Below are 19,085 nucleotides of genomic sequence, written 5' to 3'. Positions count from 1 at the left end.
TCGCTGTTGTCAGAGGCAGACACACTAAAAAAAATGCCACACTGCTGAGCTCTGCGATGACGGCATTCTGGTGGTGGCAACAGCATGCGTTGATTGGCGTGCTGTCTGGCTGACCCCGGGTGCCGATGCATGCTGTCTGACTGTGACTGTGCCACTATCTCCTTGCGACGACCTCCCCCTGCTTCCAACTCATCTCCTCCTCTTCCTCTCTGTCTCCCCATCTGAACTTTCCCCCTCTTCTTCTTCTCTTCTAGCGGGCACCCATGTGACATCCATGGACACATCATCATCAACCGCTTCACTTGTATCTGACAAATCAACAAAGGAAGCAGCAGCAGGTACAACATCATCATCATCATCATCACACCGTACGTCCATGTCTGTAATGCTGCCTGACTGAGACATATCACTGTTATCTACATCCTCTGTCAATGATGGTTGCGCATCACTCATTTCTTCCTACTGATGTGTCAATAACTCCTCTGACAGATCAAGTGAAGCGGCTGTGGTGCTAGTGTTGATGGTGGCGGCAGGCGGGCGAGAGGCACTGGTCACTTGAGAGGTGCCCGAAGCTATGCTGGAGGTGGATGGTGCATCAAGGTTACGAGCGGAAGCTGTAGAAGATTGGGTGTCCTGTGTTATAAAGTCAACTATTTCATCAGAACTTTTCGGGTTCATGGTACGTGCCCTAACACTGGGCATTATTCTATGGCCAAAGGGAATCACAGCACCCTGACCACGACGGCACCTGCGGGGTGGCCTGTCTCTGCCTGTCATTTTTTTTTTAAATGTAGACTTACACTACTATTAAACAAAATATGAGTGGTGCCACTGGGCAAATGGGCACACTATACGCTGTGAGCCTGAAACAAAAAAGCAGACTGATGTTTCACAATCCAAAAAGTTTATTTTTTTTAAATGTACACTTACACTACTATTAAACAAGAAGATATGAGTGGTGGCACTGAGGATGGAAGTAGGCACAGTATATGCTGGGAGCCTGACACACAGGCTGGCACTAGGCTGACCTGGCAACTAAAATTAAATAACACTACCAGACTGATGTAAAAAAAAAAATTAAAAAAAATTTACACTAATGTTACAACAGATATGAGTGGTGGCAATGATGATGGAAGTAGGCACAGTATATGCTGGGAGCCTTACACACAGGCTGGCACTAGTGGCAGGCTGGCCTGGCAACTAAAAATAAATAACAATAGCAGACTGATGTAAAATTGTTTTTAAAAAAAATTTAAACTAATGTTACTAAAGATATGAGTGGTGGCACAGAGGATGGAAGTAGGCACAGTATATGCTGGGAGCCTGACACACAGGCTGGCACTAGGCTGGCCGGGCAAATAAAATTAAATAACACTAGAAGACTGATGTAAAAAAAAAATGTATAAAAATTTACACTAATGTTACAACAGATATGAGTGGTGGCACTGAGGATGGAAGTAGGCACAGTATATGCTGGGAGCCTGACACACAGGCTGGCACTAGTGGCAGGCTGGCCTGAAAACTAAAATTAAAAAAACACTAGCAGACTGATGTAAAAGTTTTTTTTAAAAAAAGTTACACTAATGTTACAACAGATATAAGTGGTGGCACTGGGGATGGAAGTAGGCACAGTATATGCTGTGAGCCTGACACACAGGCTGGCACTAGTGGCAGGCTGGCCTGGCAACTAAAATTAAATAACAATAGCAGACTGATGTAAAAAAAAAAAAAAAAAAAATTTTTACACTAATGTTACTAAAGATATGAGTGGTGGCACAGAGGATGGAAGTAGGCACAGTATATGCTGGGAGCCTGACACACAGGCTGGCACTAGGCTGGCTGGGCAAATAAAATTAAATAACACTAGAAGACTGATGTAAAAAACTAATTTTATAAAAATTTACACTAATGTTACAACAGATATGAGTGGTGGCACTGAGGATGGAAGAAGGCACAGTATATGCTGGGAGCCTGACACACAGGCTGGCACTAGTGGCAGGCTGGCCTGGAAACTAAAATTAAAAAAACACTAGCAGACTGATGTAAAAGTTTTTTTAAAAAAAAGTTACACTAATGTTACAACAGATATAAGTGGTGGCACTGGGGATGGAAGAAGGCACAGTATATGCTGGGAGCCTGATACACAGGCTGGCACTAGTTGCAGGCTGGCCTGGCAACTAAAATTAAATAACACTAGCAGACTGATGTAAAAAAAAAATTAAAACAAATTTACACTAATGTTACAACAGATATGAGTGGTGGCACAGAGCAATTAATCACAGTATATGCTGTGTGCCTGAGAGACCCAGGCCTGATGGAAAATGAAATTAGATTACACTAACAAACTAATGTAAATTCGTTTTTGTTTAAATTGACAATAATGTTACAACACCAGATATGAGTGGTGGCACAGAGGAATTAATCGCAGTATATGCTTGCTGTGGGCCTGGCACACAGGCCTGATGGAAAATTAAATTAGATTAAACTTGCAATTAGCAAACTAATGTAAAAGTTTTTTTTTTATTTAAAATAATGTTACACCAGATATGAGTGGTGGCACAGAGCAATTAATAACAGTATATGCTGTGTGCCTGAGAGACCCAGGCCTGATGGAAAATGAAATTAGATTACACTAACAAACTTATGTAAATGTTTTTTTTTTAAATTGACAATAATGTTACACCACCAGATATGAGTGGTGGCACAGAGGAATTAATCGCAGTATATGCTTGCTGTGGGACTGGCACACAGGCCTGATGGAAAATGAAATTAGATTAAACTTACAATTAGCAAACTAATGTAAACGTTTTTGTTTTTTTATTTAAAATAATGTTACACCACCAGATATGAGTGGTGGCACAGAGGAATTAATCACAGTATATGCTTGCTGTGGGCCTGGCACACAGGCCTGATGGAAAATGAAATTAGATTATACTTGCAATTAGCAAACTAATGTAAAAGTTTTTTTTTTTAAATTTAAAATAATGTTACACCAGATATGAGTGGTGGCAGTGAGCAAGTTGGCACAATATGAGTGGTGGCAGTGAGCAAGTTGGCACAATATATGCAAATGCAAACAAAACAATAAACGACTGATGTAGCCCTAAAAAGGGCTTTTTGGGGTGCTGTCCTTACAGCAGAGATCCGATGAGTCCTTCAGGACTGTAGTGGAGACTGAATACACTAGCCTAGCTATCAATTTCCCTATAAAATCAGGAGCTGCAACACTAAACCTCCTCTCTCTTCAAAAGCTGCATCACAATGATTCTAAAATGGCTGCTGCCCGGGACCTGGGAGGGTCTGGAAAGGAGTGTCTGCTGCTGATTGGCTGTAATGTGTCTGCAGACTGTGAGATACAGGGTCAAAGTTTACTCAATGATGACGAATAGGGGGTGGATCGAACATCGCATATGTTCGCCCGCCGCGGCGAACGCGAACAAGCTATGTTCGCCGGGAACTATTCCCCGGTGAACAGTTCGGGACATCACTAAATACAATTAAATAAAATTATCTAAAGTACAAAAAAAACAACACTAAATTACAGAAAATAATAAACAAATTACAGGATTTTTAAACTAATTACACCTAATCTAATCCCCCTAACAAAATAAAAAAGCCCCCACAAAATAGAAAAAGCCCTACCCTACACTAAATTACAAATAGCCCTTAAAAGGACATTTTGCAAGGCATTGCCCCAAAGTAATCAGCTCTTTTACCTGTAAAAAAAAATTACAAACCCCCCCCAACATTAAAACCCACCACCCAAACAACCAACCCTACTCTAAAACCCACCCAATCCCCCCTTAAAAAAAAACTAACACTAACCCCTTGAAGATCACCCTACCGTGAGAAGTCTTCACCCAATTGGGCCGAAGTCCTCAACGAAGCCGGTAGAAGTGGTCTTCCAGACGGGCAGAAGTGGTCCTCCAGATGGGCAGAAGTGGTCCTCCAGACGGCATCTTCTATCTTCATCCATCCGGCGCGGAGCGGCTCCATCTTCAAGCCATCTGACGCGGAGCATCCTCTTCTGATGACGTCTTCTTGAACAATGACGGTTCCTTTAAGTGACGTCATCCAAGATGGCGTCCCTTCAATTCTGATTGGCTGATAGATTTCTATCAGCCAATCGGAATTAAGGTAGGAAAAATCCTATTGGCTGATGCAATCAGCCAATAGGATTGAGCTTGCATTCTATTGGCTGATTGTGTGGGTTTTAATGTTGGGGGGGTTGTCATTTTTTTTTACAGATAAAAGTGCTGATTACTTTGGGGCAATGCCCCGCAAAAGGCCATTTTAAGGGCTATTTGTAATTTAGTATAGGGTAGGGCTTTTATTTTTATTTTGGGGGGGCTTTTTTATTTTTTTATTGGGATTAGATTAGGTGTAATTAGTTTAAAAATCTTGAAATTTGTTTATTATTTTCTGTAATTTAGTGTTTATTTTTTTTGTACTTTAGATAATTTTATGTAATCGTATTTAATTGTATTTAGTTTAGGGAATTAATTTAATTATAGTGTAGTGTTAGGTGTAATTGTAACTAAGGTTAGGTTTTATTTTACAGGTATATTTGAATTTATTTTAACTAGGAAGTTATTAAATAGTTAATAACTATTTAATAACTATTGTACCTAGTTAAAATAAATACAAACTTACTTGCCTATAAAATTAAAATAAACCCTAAGATAGCTACAATGCAACTATTAGTTATATTGTAGCTATCTTAGGGTTTATTTTACAGGTAAGTATTTAGTTTTAAATAGGAATAATTTATTTAGATTTATTTAAATTATATTCAAGTTAGGGGGTGTTAGGGTTAGGGTTAGACTTAGGGTTAATAAATTTAATTTAGTGGCGGCGACGTTGGGGGCGGCAGATTAGGGGTTAATAAATGTAGGTAGGTGGCAGCTGTGTAGGGTGGGCAGATTAGGGGTTAATAAGTATAATGTAGGTGGCGGCGGTGGCGTGCAGGCAGATTAGCGGTTAATAAGTATAATGTAGGTGGTGGCGGTGTCGTGCGGCAGATTAGGGGTTAATAAGTATAATGTAGGTGGCGGCGGTGTAGGGGGGGCAGATTAGGGGTTAATAAATGTAGGTAGCTGGCGGCGGTGTAGGGGGGGCAGATTAGGGGTTAATAAATGTAGGTAGCTGGCGGCGGTGTAGGGGGGGCAGATTAGGGGTTAATAAGTATATTGTAGGTGGCGGCGGTGTAGGGGGCGGCAGATTAGGGGTGTTTAGACTCAGGGTACATGTTAGGGTGTTAGGTGTAAACGTCACCATAGGAATCAGTGGGATATCGGGCAGCAGTGCTTTCAGACTCCCATTGATTCCTATGGTATCTGCCACCTCCAGGGCGCAGGATTGAAAACCAGGTATGCTGGGCCGGAATAGTGCAGAGCGTACCTGGTAGAAATGTGATAACTAGCAAAGTAGTCAGATTGTGCCGAATTTGCATTCGAAACATCTGTAATGACGTAAGTATCGATCTGTGTCGGACTGAGACCGGCGGATCGTATGTTACATCACAAAATTCTACTTTTGCCGGTCTGTAGGGTTTGATAACTAAGGGGAATCAGGCTTGCCACAAATACACTGCAGAATTCCAGCATATTTGCGGATGATGGCTTGATAAAAAGATGCCATAGCCTTATCTATAGCTGCAGCAATATAATTCTTTACATCTGCAGAAATATTAGGTACATTAGACGTTGAAAGAACAACAGACAATGTATTAGTACTAATAGAAACATTATCGTCATGCAAAAGCTTATCATGACAGATGTCACATAATTGAGCTGAAGAAATAACATCAGGTTCATTTACAACAGATACACTTAGCTTTGGCAGAACTGTGTTTAGGCAGCATGGTTTCTACAGCAACATCAGAGGCAGGATCAGACAGACATCTTGCAAAATGTAAAAAGAAAAATAAAACATTTAAACAAAATAATATATATATAAATATATATATATATATAATTTCCTCATATAGCAGTTTCAGGGATGGTAAAAAATGGTTCTGCTTAAGTAAAATACAAAAAAATAAGCATCATAGCTCTTGATAATATGAAGAGAACCAGAAGCAATAAAGGAAGAGGGGTAACATACAAAAACTTTTTGGCGCCAAGTATTTAGCAAAAGGAAGTTAAAAAAAATTTTTGGTTCCGAAGCTAACATAAGGAAATAACGCAACTCGCGTCATAACAAGTGCAACTTTGCACCAAAACAACTTACATCAACAAAGACACAGGAAATGACGAAACTTGCATCACCTTAGACGCAATTCCGCGGCAACAAATTTTTCGCACCAAGAATGACGCCATAAAGAACGGGCATTTTGCATCCTGGTGAGCCTAGTTTGGCCACGAATATTTTGGAAAATAAAGTCAAATTGAGAAAACTAGAACCCTAGGAAAGAAAAATAATCTTCCCAAATATAAATTCCACACTGAAACTGATCATCTGCAGAAAAGGGAAATATACATAGACTTGACTATAACATCGATCTGAAAAGGGAGGCAGGAGATGAATCCCTGCGACCGTTTACAGAGAGCATTTGAAAGGATTTCCCATGGGTAAAACCACTAAATCAACAGGCAATACTCCCTTCACATTCCTCTGACAAACACTGTACTCTGAGAGGAATTGGGCTTCAGAATAATTAGAAGTGCCTATCACAGAAGAAATCAAGCACAACTTACTTCACCACCTTCATAGGAGGCAAAGTTTGTAAAACTAAGGTATGTGTGTGGTGGGAGGTGTATATATATATATATATATATATATATATATATATATATATATATATATGTGATTACCTTATTTCAGTTCTTTTGACAGACTTGCATTTTAGCCAATCAGTGCTCTCTCATAAGTAACTCCATGGGCGTGAGCACAATGATATCTATATAGTACACATGAACTAACGCCCTCTAGCTGTGAAAAACTGTCAAATGCATTCAGAAAAGAGGCGCTCTTCAAGGGCTTAGAAATTAGCCCACCTAGGCTTAGTTTTCAACAAAGAATACCAAGAGAACAAAGCAAATTGATGACAAAAGTAAATTGGGAAAGTCGTTTAAAATTACATGCCCTATCTGAATCATGAGAGTTTAATTTTGACTAAACTGTCCCTTTAACTTCTGTTTGTCAATGCTGAGTTGGCTTAATTCACAATGCAAGTGGGGTATGGAAACGCTAAAATGTTAATTTTCAATTGTTATCTGGGACAGAGATCAGGAAGACTTTAGGGCCATGGGCAACCAGTGGGGTGGGGGTGAAATATCCCCCCTCTGGAATTTGGCTGTTTTTTGTTTTTTACTTAAGTTGTTGGAAGACCTACAGTAAATGTAAACAGAGCAGTTCACTTAACCTCCAGCAGCAGGCACTCTCTCACACAAGTCCGCCTGGCTCTGGCCTCTGCTGCTGCAGTGCTATTAACTTCACAAACCTTAAGCTTGACCTGTCCTCTTGAGAAAGCCGTTTGCAAAATGGGGGAAACGCGTTGAGGTTCCACAAATCTCTGGGTGTATCAAAGACACACAGCTACACTCATTCGCAACAGACCAGAGGTGTTGGGGTCCAGAGGTCACCTGCTGGGCTCTCTGTGAAAGTATCCGGTTGATGTCTTTGGCTCCTGTTCGTCTATTACCTTATGTGCCATTTTTTACATTGTCTTTTGTAAGTGCATATTGATCTTGCCCTTTTTATATGTGTTCTTAAAAAACTCACTTAAATCGAGTTTGCACTCCTGTTCCATTTTTTTTCTTTCTGCATTCCTTAAGCACATACAGGGTGAGCTGCTGAAGGGACTGAGCGGCTGGTCTGGTTCTATCCATCCCTGCAGGACAAGTTAGTAATGCATTGGTTACTCCTACCCATTTCTGCAGAGTGCAGGCTGTTGCAAAGAGTGTTGGTTTTGGTGCAGTTACACAAACTGTACTGAATAATATAAAGCTTATTTTATTACATATGTGTCGTCATTTTATTATTATTTTTAGGTTTTTGTAGGGTTCCTCCCTGATGATTGATGTAGGCCACTAAAGATATGTTGTCCGACTGGAACCTGATAAACCGGGCTGAAACCAACTGAGGCCAGGCCAGAAGAGCATTGAAGATTGCCCTCAGCTCTAGGATATTTGAGGGAAGAATAGACTCCTCCCGAGTCTATGTCCCCTGAGACTTTACTGAGCCCCAGACTGCTCTCCATCCCAGAAGACTGGCGTCCGTTGTCACGATCTCCCAGGTGGGTCTGCGAAAACAGGTTCCCTGGGAGAGATGATCCTGAGCCAACCACCAAGAAAGAGAGTCTCTTGTCATCTGATCCAGATAAATTTGCAGAGACGGATCCATCTAATCCCTGTTTCATTGTCTGAGCATGCATAACTGCAGAGGCCTGAGATGGAACTGGGCAAATGGGATGATGCCCATGGCAGCTACCATCAGACCGATCACCTTCATACATTGAGCCACTGACGTCCAAGGAGAGGACTGAAGTGCCAGACAAGAGTCGAGGATCTTTGATTTTCTAACTTCCGTCAGAAATATTATCATTAATAAGGAATCTATTATTTTTCCCAGAAACACTACCCTTGTAGCTGGAATCAAGGAACTTTTTCCCAAATTCACCTTCCATCCGTGAGAAAGTAGAAAAGATAACATCTCTGTGTGAGAGTTTGCTTGTTGAAAGGATGGCGCCTGTACAAGAATGTCGTCCAGATAAGGCGTCACTGCAATGCCATGTGACTAGAGCAGCGCCAATAGAGTTCCCAGGACCTTTGAGAAAATTCTGGTAGCTGTGGCAAGGCTGATGGAAGAGCCACAAACTGGAAGTGTTTGTCTAGAAAGACAAACCTCAGAAACTTGTGATGATCCCTGTGGATGGGAACATGTAGATACACATCCTTTAAATCTACTTTTGTCATAAATTGATCCTCTTGAACCAAAGGAAGAATGGAATGAATAGTTTCCTTCTTGAAGGACGGTAGTCTGAGTAACTTGTTTAGACTCATGAGATCTAAAATTGGTCTGAAAGTGCCCTCCTTTTTGGGAACCACGAACAGATTGGAGTAAAAACCCAGACCCTGTTCCTGTAATGGAACAGGAGCTATCACTCCTAATTCGGAAAGGTCCCAGACACAATGTAAGAACGCCTCTCTTTTAATCTGGTCTACAGATAACCTTGAGAGCATAAACCTGCCCTTGGGAGGAAATTTTTAGTTTGTATGCCTGGGACACGATATCCACCGCCCAGGGGATCCGGCACATCCCGACCCCAGGCTTGAGCGAAGAAAGAAAGTCTGCCCCCCACCAGATCCGGATCGGGGGCAGACCCTTCATGCTGACTTTGAGTCACTAACAGGCTTTTTAGATTGCTTCCCCTTGTGACAAGACTGGTTGGACCTCCTGGAAGGCTTGGACTGTTCCTGCTTAGCAGAGGGAGAGGAATTTTTACCCTAAGAACAAAAATTACTCGGATGTCCCTTCTGCTTATTCCTCTTAGCCTGAGGGAGGAAATGACCCTTTCCTCCCGTAATGTCTGAAATCCTTTCAGCCAAGCCCAGCCCAAACAAAGTACTCTTGCATAAATAAAAAGGGAGAAGCGCTCAACCTGGGAACGAACAATAGCATAATAGCTTGTTCTATGGCTAGTTACCACCCTAGAAGCAGCCTCTTTTTGCTCAATATGTGCCTTTCACAGAGAAGAACTTTCCTGTAGCATATCAGTCTGATCATGACTTCACAGTACAGTCCAGCACCGAAATACCAGGCAATCCCTCTCTGAATGAGAGAAACGGCAAAACCCCAGACGTACGTTTCGGCCTATTGGGCGCCTCATCAGTGAGGTGCAGCCATATCCCTCTAGGCACACTGAGCAACGGGTCCACAAAAAGAGGCTACTTCTAGGGTGGTAACTAGCCATAGAACAAGCTATTATGCTATTGTTCATTCCCAGGTTGAGCGCTTCTCTCTTTTTATTTATGCAAATTATGACACTTAGGGAAGTCTCCCTAAGTGTGATGCGGGAATCCAGACGTGGACCCGTTGCTCAGTGTACCTAGAGGGATATGGCTGCACCTCACTGATGAGGCCCACAATAGGCCAAAACGTACGTCTGGGGTTTTGCCGTTTCTCTTGTTCAGAGAGGGATTGTCTGGTATTTCGGGGCTGGACTGTACTGTGAAGTCAGGATCAGACTGATATGCTACAGGAAAGTTCGCCTCTGTGAAAGGCACATATTGAGCAAAAAGAGGCTGCTTCTAGGGTGGTAACTAGCTATAGAACAAGCTATTATGCTATTGTTCGTTCCCAGGTTGAGTGCTTCTCTCTTTTTATTTATGCAAAGTCTTACCCTTGTAGGGAATCGCCAAAAGGTTGGACTTAAACGACACATTCACAGATCAGGATTTCAACCATAAAGCTCTGCGAGCCAGTACCACAAACCCAGAAATCTTTGCTCCCAACTTAATAACTTGAAGGGAAGCATCCATAATAAAGGAATTGGCAAACTAAGGCCTTGATCCTATCCTGGATTTCATAAAGGGGAGTATCTGTATGAATAGATTCAGACAACGCATCAAAACAGTACGCTGCAGCACTGGTGATGGTAGCAATACATACTGCAGGTTGCCACTGTAAACCCTGGTGTACATACATCTTTTTAGTAACCCCTCCAACTTCTTATCAATAGGATCCTTAAAGGAACAGCTATCCTCTATGCGAATAGTGGTTCTCTTAGCCAAAGTGGAAATTGCCCCTTCCACCTTAGGGACCGTCTGCCAAAACTCCTTGATAGAGTCAGCTATTGGAAACATTTTCTTAAAAATAGAGAGAGAAGAAAAAGGAATACCAGGACTCTCCCATTCCCAAGCAATAATCTCTGTAGCCCGGTCCGGTACAGGAAAAACTTCCACCGTAGAAGGTACAGCAAAGTATTTGTACAGTTTACTATACTTCTTAGGATTGACTACGACAGTCATGTCAGAGTTGTCCAAGGTGACCAAAACCTCCTTAAGTAACAAACAGAGGTGTTCTAACTTAAATCGGAAACAACTTTAGCATCAGAAGAAGGAATTACACTGTCTGAATCTCAGATTTCACCCTCAGATGCCACCAAATTATCTTTCTCCTCAGACTTCTGGGAAGGTACATTCAGAATAGCCACAACTGTATCAGAACTCTTACTCACTGATTCTTTATATTTCTTCTTGCGCTTTCCCTGCAGCATGGGAAAAGCAGACAGTGCATCAGTTACCACAGAAGATATGTGGGTAGCAATATCTTGCAATGTAACTCCAACCGGAGCATGAGAGGAAACACAGGGCACTGGATGTGGGGACGATAATGTTTGGGACACTTGAGAAGAAATCTGTGGCATATCTTGAACAGGAGACCCCTGAACAGCATCTTCCTTAGATAATGATGGCTCAGAATCAAAAAGTCTTTCTCTCAATACATGAGGAACAAAAAAGGGATTGGTAGTTTAACATTGGAATCAAAACACAAGCTACATGTAACATTTTGCAGGGCCTCTTAAACCATCTTTACCCCCAAATTAAATAAAAAAAAGTTTTTATTTAATCTTAAAGCAATAAACCAAAAAATGTTTCTGTCTCTTTAAATATAAAAGGAAAGTTTATATTAAAAAAATGCAACTGCAAAGCAGCTGGTCGCACACAACCAAAGACAGCCTCTTCACCTCAGCAATCTTTGCTGAGGTGCCTACCTGTCCTGCTGGAGAAGTAAATAAGAGATTTCAACAATCCAGACTCAGAGCTGCTCACACAGACTACCGTCTATACCGGATCGCACAGGAGAAAACCGGAAGTGCGCAACACTAACTTGCCCCCACAGAAAACCCGCCTTGCTAATTGTGGGCGTAACTAAACTGAACTCCCTGTTGCCATTAGCCTCCCTGTAGCCGTCACATAAATAAAGTGTACAAAAACCGAAACCATCCAGTCCGGAAATAACCCAGAGCTGAGCCACATATGAGTTACACACACCAGCAGCAAATATGCTACTGCTCCTCAAGTTCACAGTGCCTGCAAAACTGCCATAATCCCATTAAGATGAATATGATTGATGTAAAAGTGTGATATTCCTAAGAAAATAAAAATTAGGCACTTACCTGAATGTAACACTGCCCGGCAGCAGGGCAGCTCACCTGGTTTGAGAGGCATACCTCCTCACATGGACCTGTGAAAAGTAAAGGAAAGACTAAATAATCCTACTCAGGCTTTCAAGACAGAGCAGCAAAAATTGTTTGGGAGGCGCAGTGAGGATTATACCCCACAAGCTCCCAATTGCTTAAAAACCACCACTGCTCTACTGAAGAGGGCTATGGTTACAACCCAGGAAAAATCAGAACAAACTTGCTGGAAAATAATAAAATCTTGATTGAAGAATCTTCTTCCAGACACCTAAACTTTACCGCCTCCTTGCTCTTAAAGTAGGCAAAGAGAATGACTGGGGATGGAGGTGATACTCAACAGCTTTGCTGTGGTGCTCTTTGCCTCCTCCTGCTGGTCAGGAGTGATATTCCCAATAGTAATTAGAGATGATCCGTGGACTCACTGTGTCATGAGAAAGAAATACTATTCTTGATTACAATCACTTTTTATTTGCATGAAAAAACATTTTATATCATTATATAGTAAAAAAACAGCATCACATGATATATACTGTTCTTGATTACAATCACTTTATTTGCATGAAAAAACATTGTATATCATTATATAGTAAAAAGCAGCATTACATGATATATGCACACAATGGTATAAATATACCTAACACTTGTGCTCTTGATACAAAGGGATTTATCAGATATGTAAATGTTCCCTTTATATATACAGTATGTGCTATTATCAGTTATTGTGGCTTCTAACGAACATGAAAACATCTAACAGACATAATATCAAGTTACAGAACATGACATACATATTACATAGCCAGTATACATGTAGGTTATAGTAGCCATTTAAATTAAACTGATTATGATCACGTATGTACAGGTTACTGATATTGTGTCTCATGAAATAAAAACAGTTTCCCCTCAGTAATTCCTCTGGTATATTACATGTACAATGCTAAGCATCTATTGCTATAAGAAAAGGTTTATCCACATGATGTGCACATTAAATATATCTCCCAGATGTCAATCATTTGAGACTGATGTTCTTGTTTATATAATTATCCAACACTCTTTTCATATGAAGACTCTTTATTCTGTAAATGTAATTATTTTCTCCCCTTTATAAATCAAATGTACAATTCCTAACACTGGCATATTAATAAACAACACTGGGGTGCTTTGGTGGTGAATGGTTGTGTAAACTGGTCAGTATGAGGACAGATTTGTATATTCCTGTGTGGTGTTTGGATTCTATCACATTTATATGAGAGAAACTGAGGTGCACAAATATAGAGGAACAAAGGACAGCAGGAAAGCACTTCCAATCTGGGGCTTTTATAACTGGAATTTAGTAACTATTATTTACAATAACATCTCTTTTGATGCTTCTATTTAGAGAGTTTGTCCTCTTTAGGATTATTGTAAAAAGATTTGTACACTGTGTATATAAAGTTTGTGTGTAAATATTTGGCGTTTTGTGATACCTGATTTCAATAAAAACATACATTATGCTTACCTGATAATTTCATTTCCATCTGTGGGAGGAGAGTACACTGCTTCATTCATTACTTGTGGGAATTAAGAACCTGGCCACCAGGACGAGTCAAAGACACCCCAGCCAAAGGTTTACATACCTCCCCCACTCCCCTCATCCCCCAGTCATTCTGCCAAGGGAACAAGGAACAGTAGGAGAAATATCAGGGTATAAATGTTTCCAGAAGAATAATATAAAATTTAGGTCTGCAAATCGGAGTAAATGGGCAGGAGCAGTGGACTCTCCTCCCACAGATGGAAATGAAATTATCAGGTAAGCATAATTTATGTTTTCCATCTTAATGTGATGAGTCAACTGCTTCATTCATTACTTGTGGGAATACCCAAGCTCTAGAGGACACTGAATGAACAAAATGGGAGGGTAAAAGGAGGCGGACCCTATACTGAGGGCATCACAGCCTGCAAAACCTTTCTCCCAAAATCAGCTTTCGCCTGAAGCAAAAACATCTATTTTGTAAAATTTGGCAAATGTAGGTAAGGAGGACCAAGTAGCCACCCTACAAATCTGCTCCAGAGGCCTCATTCTTAAAGGCCCAAGAAGAGGCCACAGCCCTAGTTGAGTGAGCCGTAATCCTCTAAAGGAGGCTTATGTCCAGCTGTCTCATAGGCCAAATGGATAATGCTCCTTAACGAAAAAGACAGTGAAGTGGAAGAGGCCCTTTGCCCCTACATTTCCCTGAATACACAACAAATAAAGACAAAGTCTGTCTGAAATCCTTTGTGGCCTGAAGATAAAACTTCAAGGCTCGAACCACATCCAAGTTTTGAAGTAACCTCTCCATAGACAAAGAAGGGTTAGGACACAAGGAAGGAACTTCTATCTCCTGATTGATGTAACAATCTGATACCACCTTGGGAATAAACTCCAATCAAGTGCGAAGCACAGCCTTATCAGTGTGAAAAACCAGGTAAGGAGGCTCAAATTGCAAAGTCGCTATAACTCAGACTCTGCGAGCCGATACAATAGCCAGAAGAAACAGAACCTTCCAGGAAAGTATCTTAATATCAAGCGCATGCATAAGCTCAAATGGAGCCCTCTGCAAAACTTTAAGAACAAAATTTAAGCTCCAAGGAGGAGCAGAAGTTCTAAACACTGATCTGATTCTGGACAGAGCCTGAACCAAGGACTGAATATCAGGAAGCTCTGCTAGATTCTTGTGTAACAGAACCGATAAAGCCGAAATCTGTCCCTTTAAGTGACAAGGCCCTTAACCAGACCATCTTGGAGAAAAGCCAGAATACTGGAAACCCTAATGTTGTGCCAGGGATATCCACATTTCTCACACCAGGATAAATAGGTCCTCCACACCTTATGATAGATGCGCTGAGTGACCGGTTTTCTGGCCTGAATGAGAGCATCAATCACTCTCTCCGAGAACCCTCTCTTAGCCAAGACTAGGCGTTCAATCTCCACGCAGTCAGCCTCAGAGAATCAAGATTTTTTTTGTGGAGAAAGTGACCCTGAACCAGCAGGTCTCTGCAACAGGGTAACCTCCATGGAGGAGTCGACGACAATCCCACCAGATCCGCAAACCACATCGTCCGTGGCCACAATGGAGCAATCAGAAATGGTCGAAGCTTGCTCCTGTTTGATGCAGGAAAAATGTAAATTAGGTCGAACACCCAAGTTCCCACAAAGGCATCTATCAGCTCCGCCTGGGAATCCCTGGACTATGATCCGTATCTGGATAGCTTGAAGTTGAGTCTGGACACCATGCGATCTATCTCCGGCATCCCCCATCTGTTGCAAATCTCTGCAAACACCTCGGGATGGAGAAACTATTCCCCCGGATGAAACAATTGTCTGCTGAAGAAATCCGCTTCCCAGTTGTCCACACCCGGAATGTGGCTCACTGAGTGTGAATAGCTGTGGTTCTCTGCCAACTCCAGAATCCAAGAAAACCTCCCTCATGGCTAGGGAGCTTCTCGTTCCCCCCTGATGGTTTATGTACACCACAGAGGTAATGTTGTCTGACTGGAATCTGATGAAACTGCATGACCCCAAGAGGGGCCAAGACCTCAGAGCGTTGAATATTGCTTGCAGTTCCAGGATATTTATCGGTAGCATCGACTCCTCTTGAGTCCACCTGCCCTGTACCCTTCTGGAACCCCAAACAGCTCCCCATCCTGATAGACTTGTATCCATGGTCACAATCTCCCAGGATGGTCTCAAGAAGGATGTCCCCTGGGACAGCTGTCCAGAAAGGACCCACCAAGAGAGTAATTCCCTCTCTTGATTGTCCAGAGATATCTGCTGGGATAGATCTGAGTGATCGCCGTTCCCTTGTCTTAACATACATAACTGCAGAGGTCTGAGATGGAACCTGGTGAAAGTAATGACATCTATGCTGGATACCATGAGCCCGATCACCTCCATACACCTGGCCACGGATGGCCTTGAGGAGGTCTGAAGAACAAGACAGCTTGATGCAATCTTAGAACGTCTCTGATCTGTCAAAAATATCTTTATAGATATGGAATCTATTATCGTATCCAGGAACTCCACCCTGGTGCTGGGAATCAGAGAACTTTTTCCCTCATATATCTTTCTGCCGTGGAATCGAAGGAGAAGAGCCATTGAGTGGTCCTCTGCAAGACTGCAGAACAGAGCCTGGACCAGGATATCATCCAGGTAAGGGGCCACCACAATAGCTCTGGCTCTCGCTACCACAAGCAGCGCTCCTAGAACCTTTGTAAAGACTCTTGGGGCAGTCGCCAGACCAAATGGTAGGCCCACAAACTGGAAGTGTTGGTCCAGAAATGTAAATCTTGGGAACCTGAAGTGGTCCTTGTGGATTGGCACATGAAGGTAAGCAGGTAAGCATCCTTCAGGTCTATTGTCGTCAAATTGCCCCTCTTGAATTAGGGTCAGAATCGATCTGATTGTCTCCATTTTGAACGATGGGACTGACAGAAACGTATTTAGGCACTTTAGCGTAACGTGCCCTCCTTCTTTGGGACTACAAAAAAGGTTTGAATAGTACCCTAGACCCCTTTCTGCTAGAGGAGAATGCGTGAGAAGTCCCTCACGCATTCGAGAAAGGCGTGTCTCTTCTCTGGCCTTGAGGATAGGTTTGACAGGAGGAATCTGCCCCTGGCCATATGAGTCTTGAACCCTATCCTGTAACCCTGGGCGATAACCTACAGAACCCAGGGATCCTAAACGTCTCTCATCCAAGCCACAGCGAACAGAAATAGTCTGCCCCCTACATGTTCCAGAGACCGATCGGGGGCCACCCCTTGATGCCGACTTTGTCTCAGCGGGATTCTGGTTCTACTTGGATTTGTTCCAAGATGAGCTGGCTTCCAAGATCCCTTGGACTGCTCGGTCTACAAGCAGGCTGCTGGCGCTAAGACTTGTTCGATTAAAAGGGACGAAAAGTAGAGCCCTTAGGCTTGTTCTTCTTATCCTGTGGAAGGAAAGCACTCTTGCCTCCCATGACTGTTGATATGATAGAGTCCAGGCCTGGGCAAAAAAGAACTTTCCCCTGAAAAGGAAGGGATAGCAATCTAGACTTGGAAGTCATGTCAGCAGACCATGACTTTAACCATAGAGCCCTGTGGGCTAGAACAGAGAAACTTGATGTCTTGTCATTCAGGCGAATAAACTGCATGTTTGCATCACAGATAAAAGAATTAGCTACCCTTAAGGCCTTAATCTTTTCCTGTATCTCCACCTCGACCATAGCTGATAGTGCGTCACACCAGTAGGTAGCCGCTCCAACCACCGCAGCGATCGCCACTGCCGGTTGAAAAACAAACCTCGTTAGTTGAAACATCTTTCTCAACATTAATTCAAATTTTTTATTCATGGGTTCTTTGAACGATGAACTATCCTTGAGGGAAATAGTCATATGCTTAACGAGCGTGGAGATAGCTCCATCACCCTTAGGAATGGCCCCCATAGCTCGATTTTAGAGTCCAGAATAGGGAACAGATTTTTAAAAGCGGTAGAGGGAGAAAATGATGAGCCAAATTTCTCCCTCTCACTCTTAATAATAGTAGACATCTTTACGGGAACTGGGAAGGTCTGAGGCACCACCCTGTCATCATTAAACCTATCATGCTTAGGGATCGAAGGTTCTTCTGGAAATTTTGGTTCCAGAACCTCCAAGGTAGCAAGAACTTCTTTCAATAAAAAGTGCAAATGATCCATCTTAAAATATGGTTCCTCCGCAGCCGGAGGTCTAGAAGACGCTGATTCCGTCCCAGAGAGAGTGTCCTCCGGAGAGTTGGAGGCATCCTCATCAGCAGATAATCTATCTGAGACATCCAATGGAGTAGATGACCCCTGGGACGGAAGGCTATGTCTTTCCCTTCACTTGCGCTTCACAGGACGTGGTAAGGCATGGAAGGCCTCCGAAAACCGCTGTTTGCAACTGGGCAGCGAAATCTGGCGGCCAAGAGGCCCCTCCCATGGGATGATAAGGAAGTCCCTGGGGATCTGCATGTGTAATCGGAGATTGCAGGGAACACATCTCGCGGGACGGAGAGCCCTCAGAGGTGGACAGCTCAGTAGTACTAAATATCTTATTCTTTTTAGATATTGCAATCTTATCAAAGCATGTAGAACACGGGGCGGAGCCAACTTGGAAGCAGAGCAGTCGCACATTTCAGCAGCTCCAGCTACAAAACATAGAATAATCGATTCCAAAGACTGTTTCAGCTCAATTATGTATATTATAATATAGCCTGCTCAGCTTCACAACGCATACATCTAATCTTGGAGAAAACTTTACCATTTTCACGGTAATACACGTTTCTGAAGTGCTTAGTGCTGACAAGTGGGCCTGTAATCGGCCATCTTGGGACCACAATTGCAACATTCTACTAAAACCCTGAGCCTTCTTCTACCTACAGCCATGCAGACCGCGGAGCAGATTATAGAAGAGATCCGCATCTTTCTGACTAGGTGCTGCAGTATGTTTGAGCACCCAACCATTCTGGGGCCCCAACAAACAGACGACAAGCATGAGGAACATGCGACCTGCACGCCCTTCTATATAGTTGCCCCTCGTGGGGATGACAGCTTGAGACCACGGTGCTCCTCATTATATGAAGATATAGAAGCGGAGAGTGTGTGTATAGTGGCGCACCTACCCAGAAACACCACGGACAATTCACCCAAGGCAGGATATCCAACATCTTCAGGTGATGCGTGCACCTCCTATCTGAAGCCCGGTAAGCCAGAGCACATTAGCGCAACACGGCGACACGCATTTCTCATGGAGCCTAGTTCTTACCCCTGGAGCCTGTCGCCAGTGGTTAGGTTTGCGGATGTTATAGGATGGGCTAGCTTTCACCTCACTCCACTGATCATTGTCTCATTACCGGGCAGACACACGCAGCTCTCCTTAACTGCTGTGGCCCAATCTCTGATCCCCAGAGGCATCGGATAAACCTG

General features: G+C 42.7%; 1 protein-coding gene across 1 annotated transcript in view; it reads right to left on the bottom strand.

Moving 5' to 3' along the window:
- The window catches only part of LOC128660006 (zinc finger protein 585A-like), a 274,638-nt gene that overhangs the window by 139,714 nt on the left and 115,839 nt on the right, over positions 1 to 19,085 (bottom strand). Inside the window, exon 4 of the mRNA XM_053713599.1 lies at positions 15,048 to 15,061. Within this exon, the coding sequence (XP_053569574.1) occupies positions 15,048 to 15,061 (14 nt within the window). The remainder of the gene's footprint in view (positions 1 to 15,047; positions 15,062 to 19,085) is intronic.

This window comes from Bombina bombina, chromosome 5 (assembly GCF_027579735.1).
Source record: "Bombina bombina isolate aBomBom1 chromosome 5, aBomBom1.pri, whole genome shotgun sequence".
NCBI classification, from domain to species: domain Eukaryota; kingdom Metazoa; phylum Chordata; class Amphibia; order Anura; family Bombinatoridae; genus Bombina; species Bombina bombina.
The sequence above is the reverse complement of the archived record's forward strand: the minus strand, read 5'-3'. Positions and strand labels throughout refer to the sequence as shown.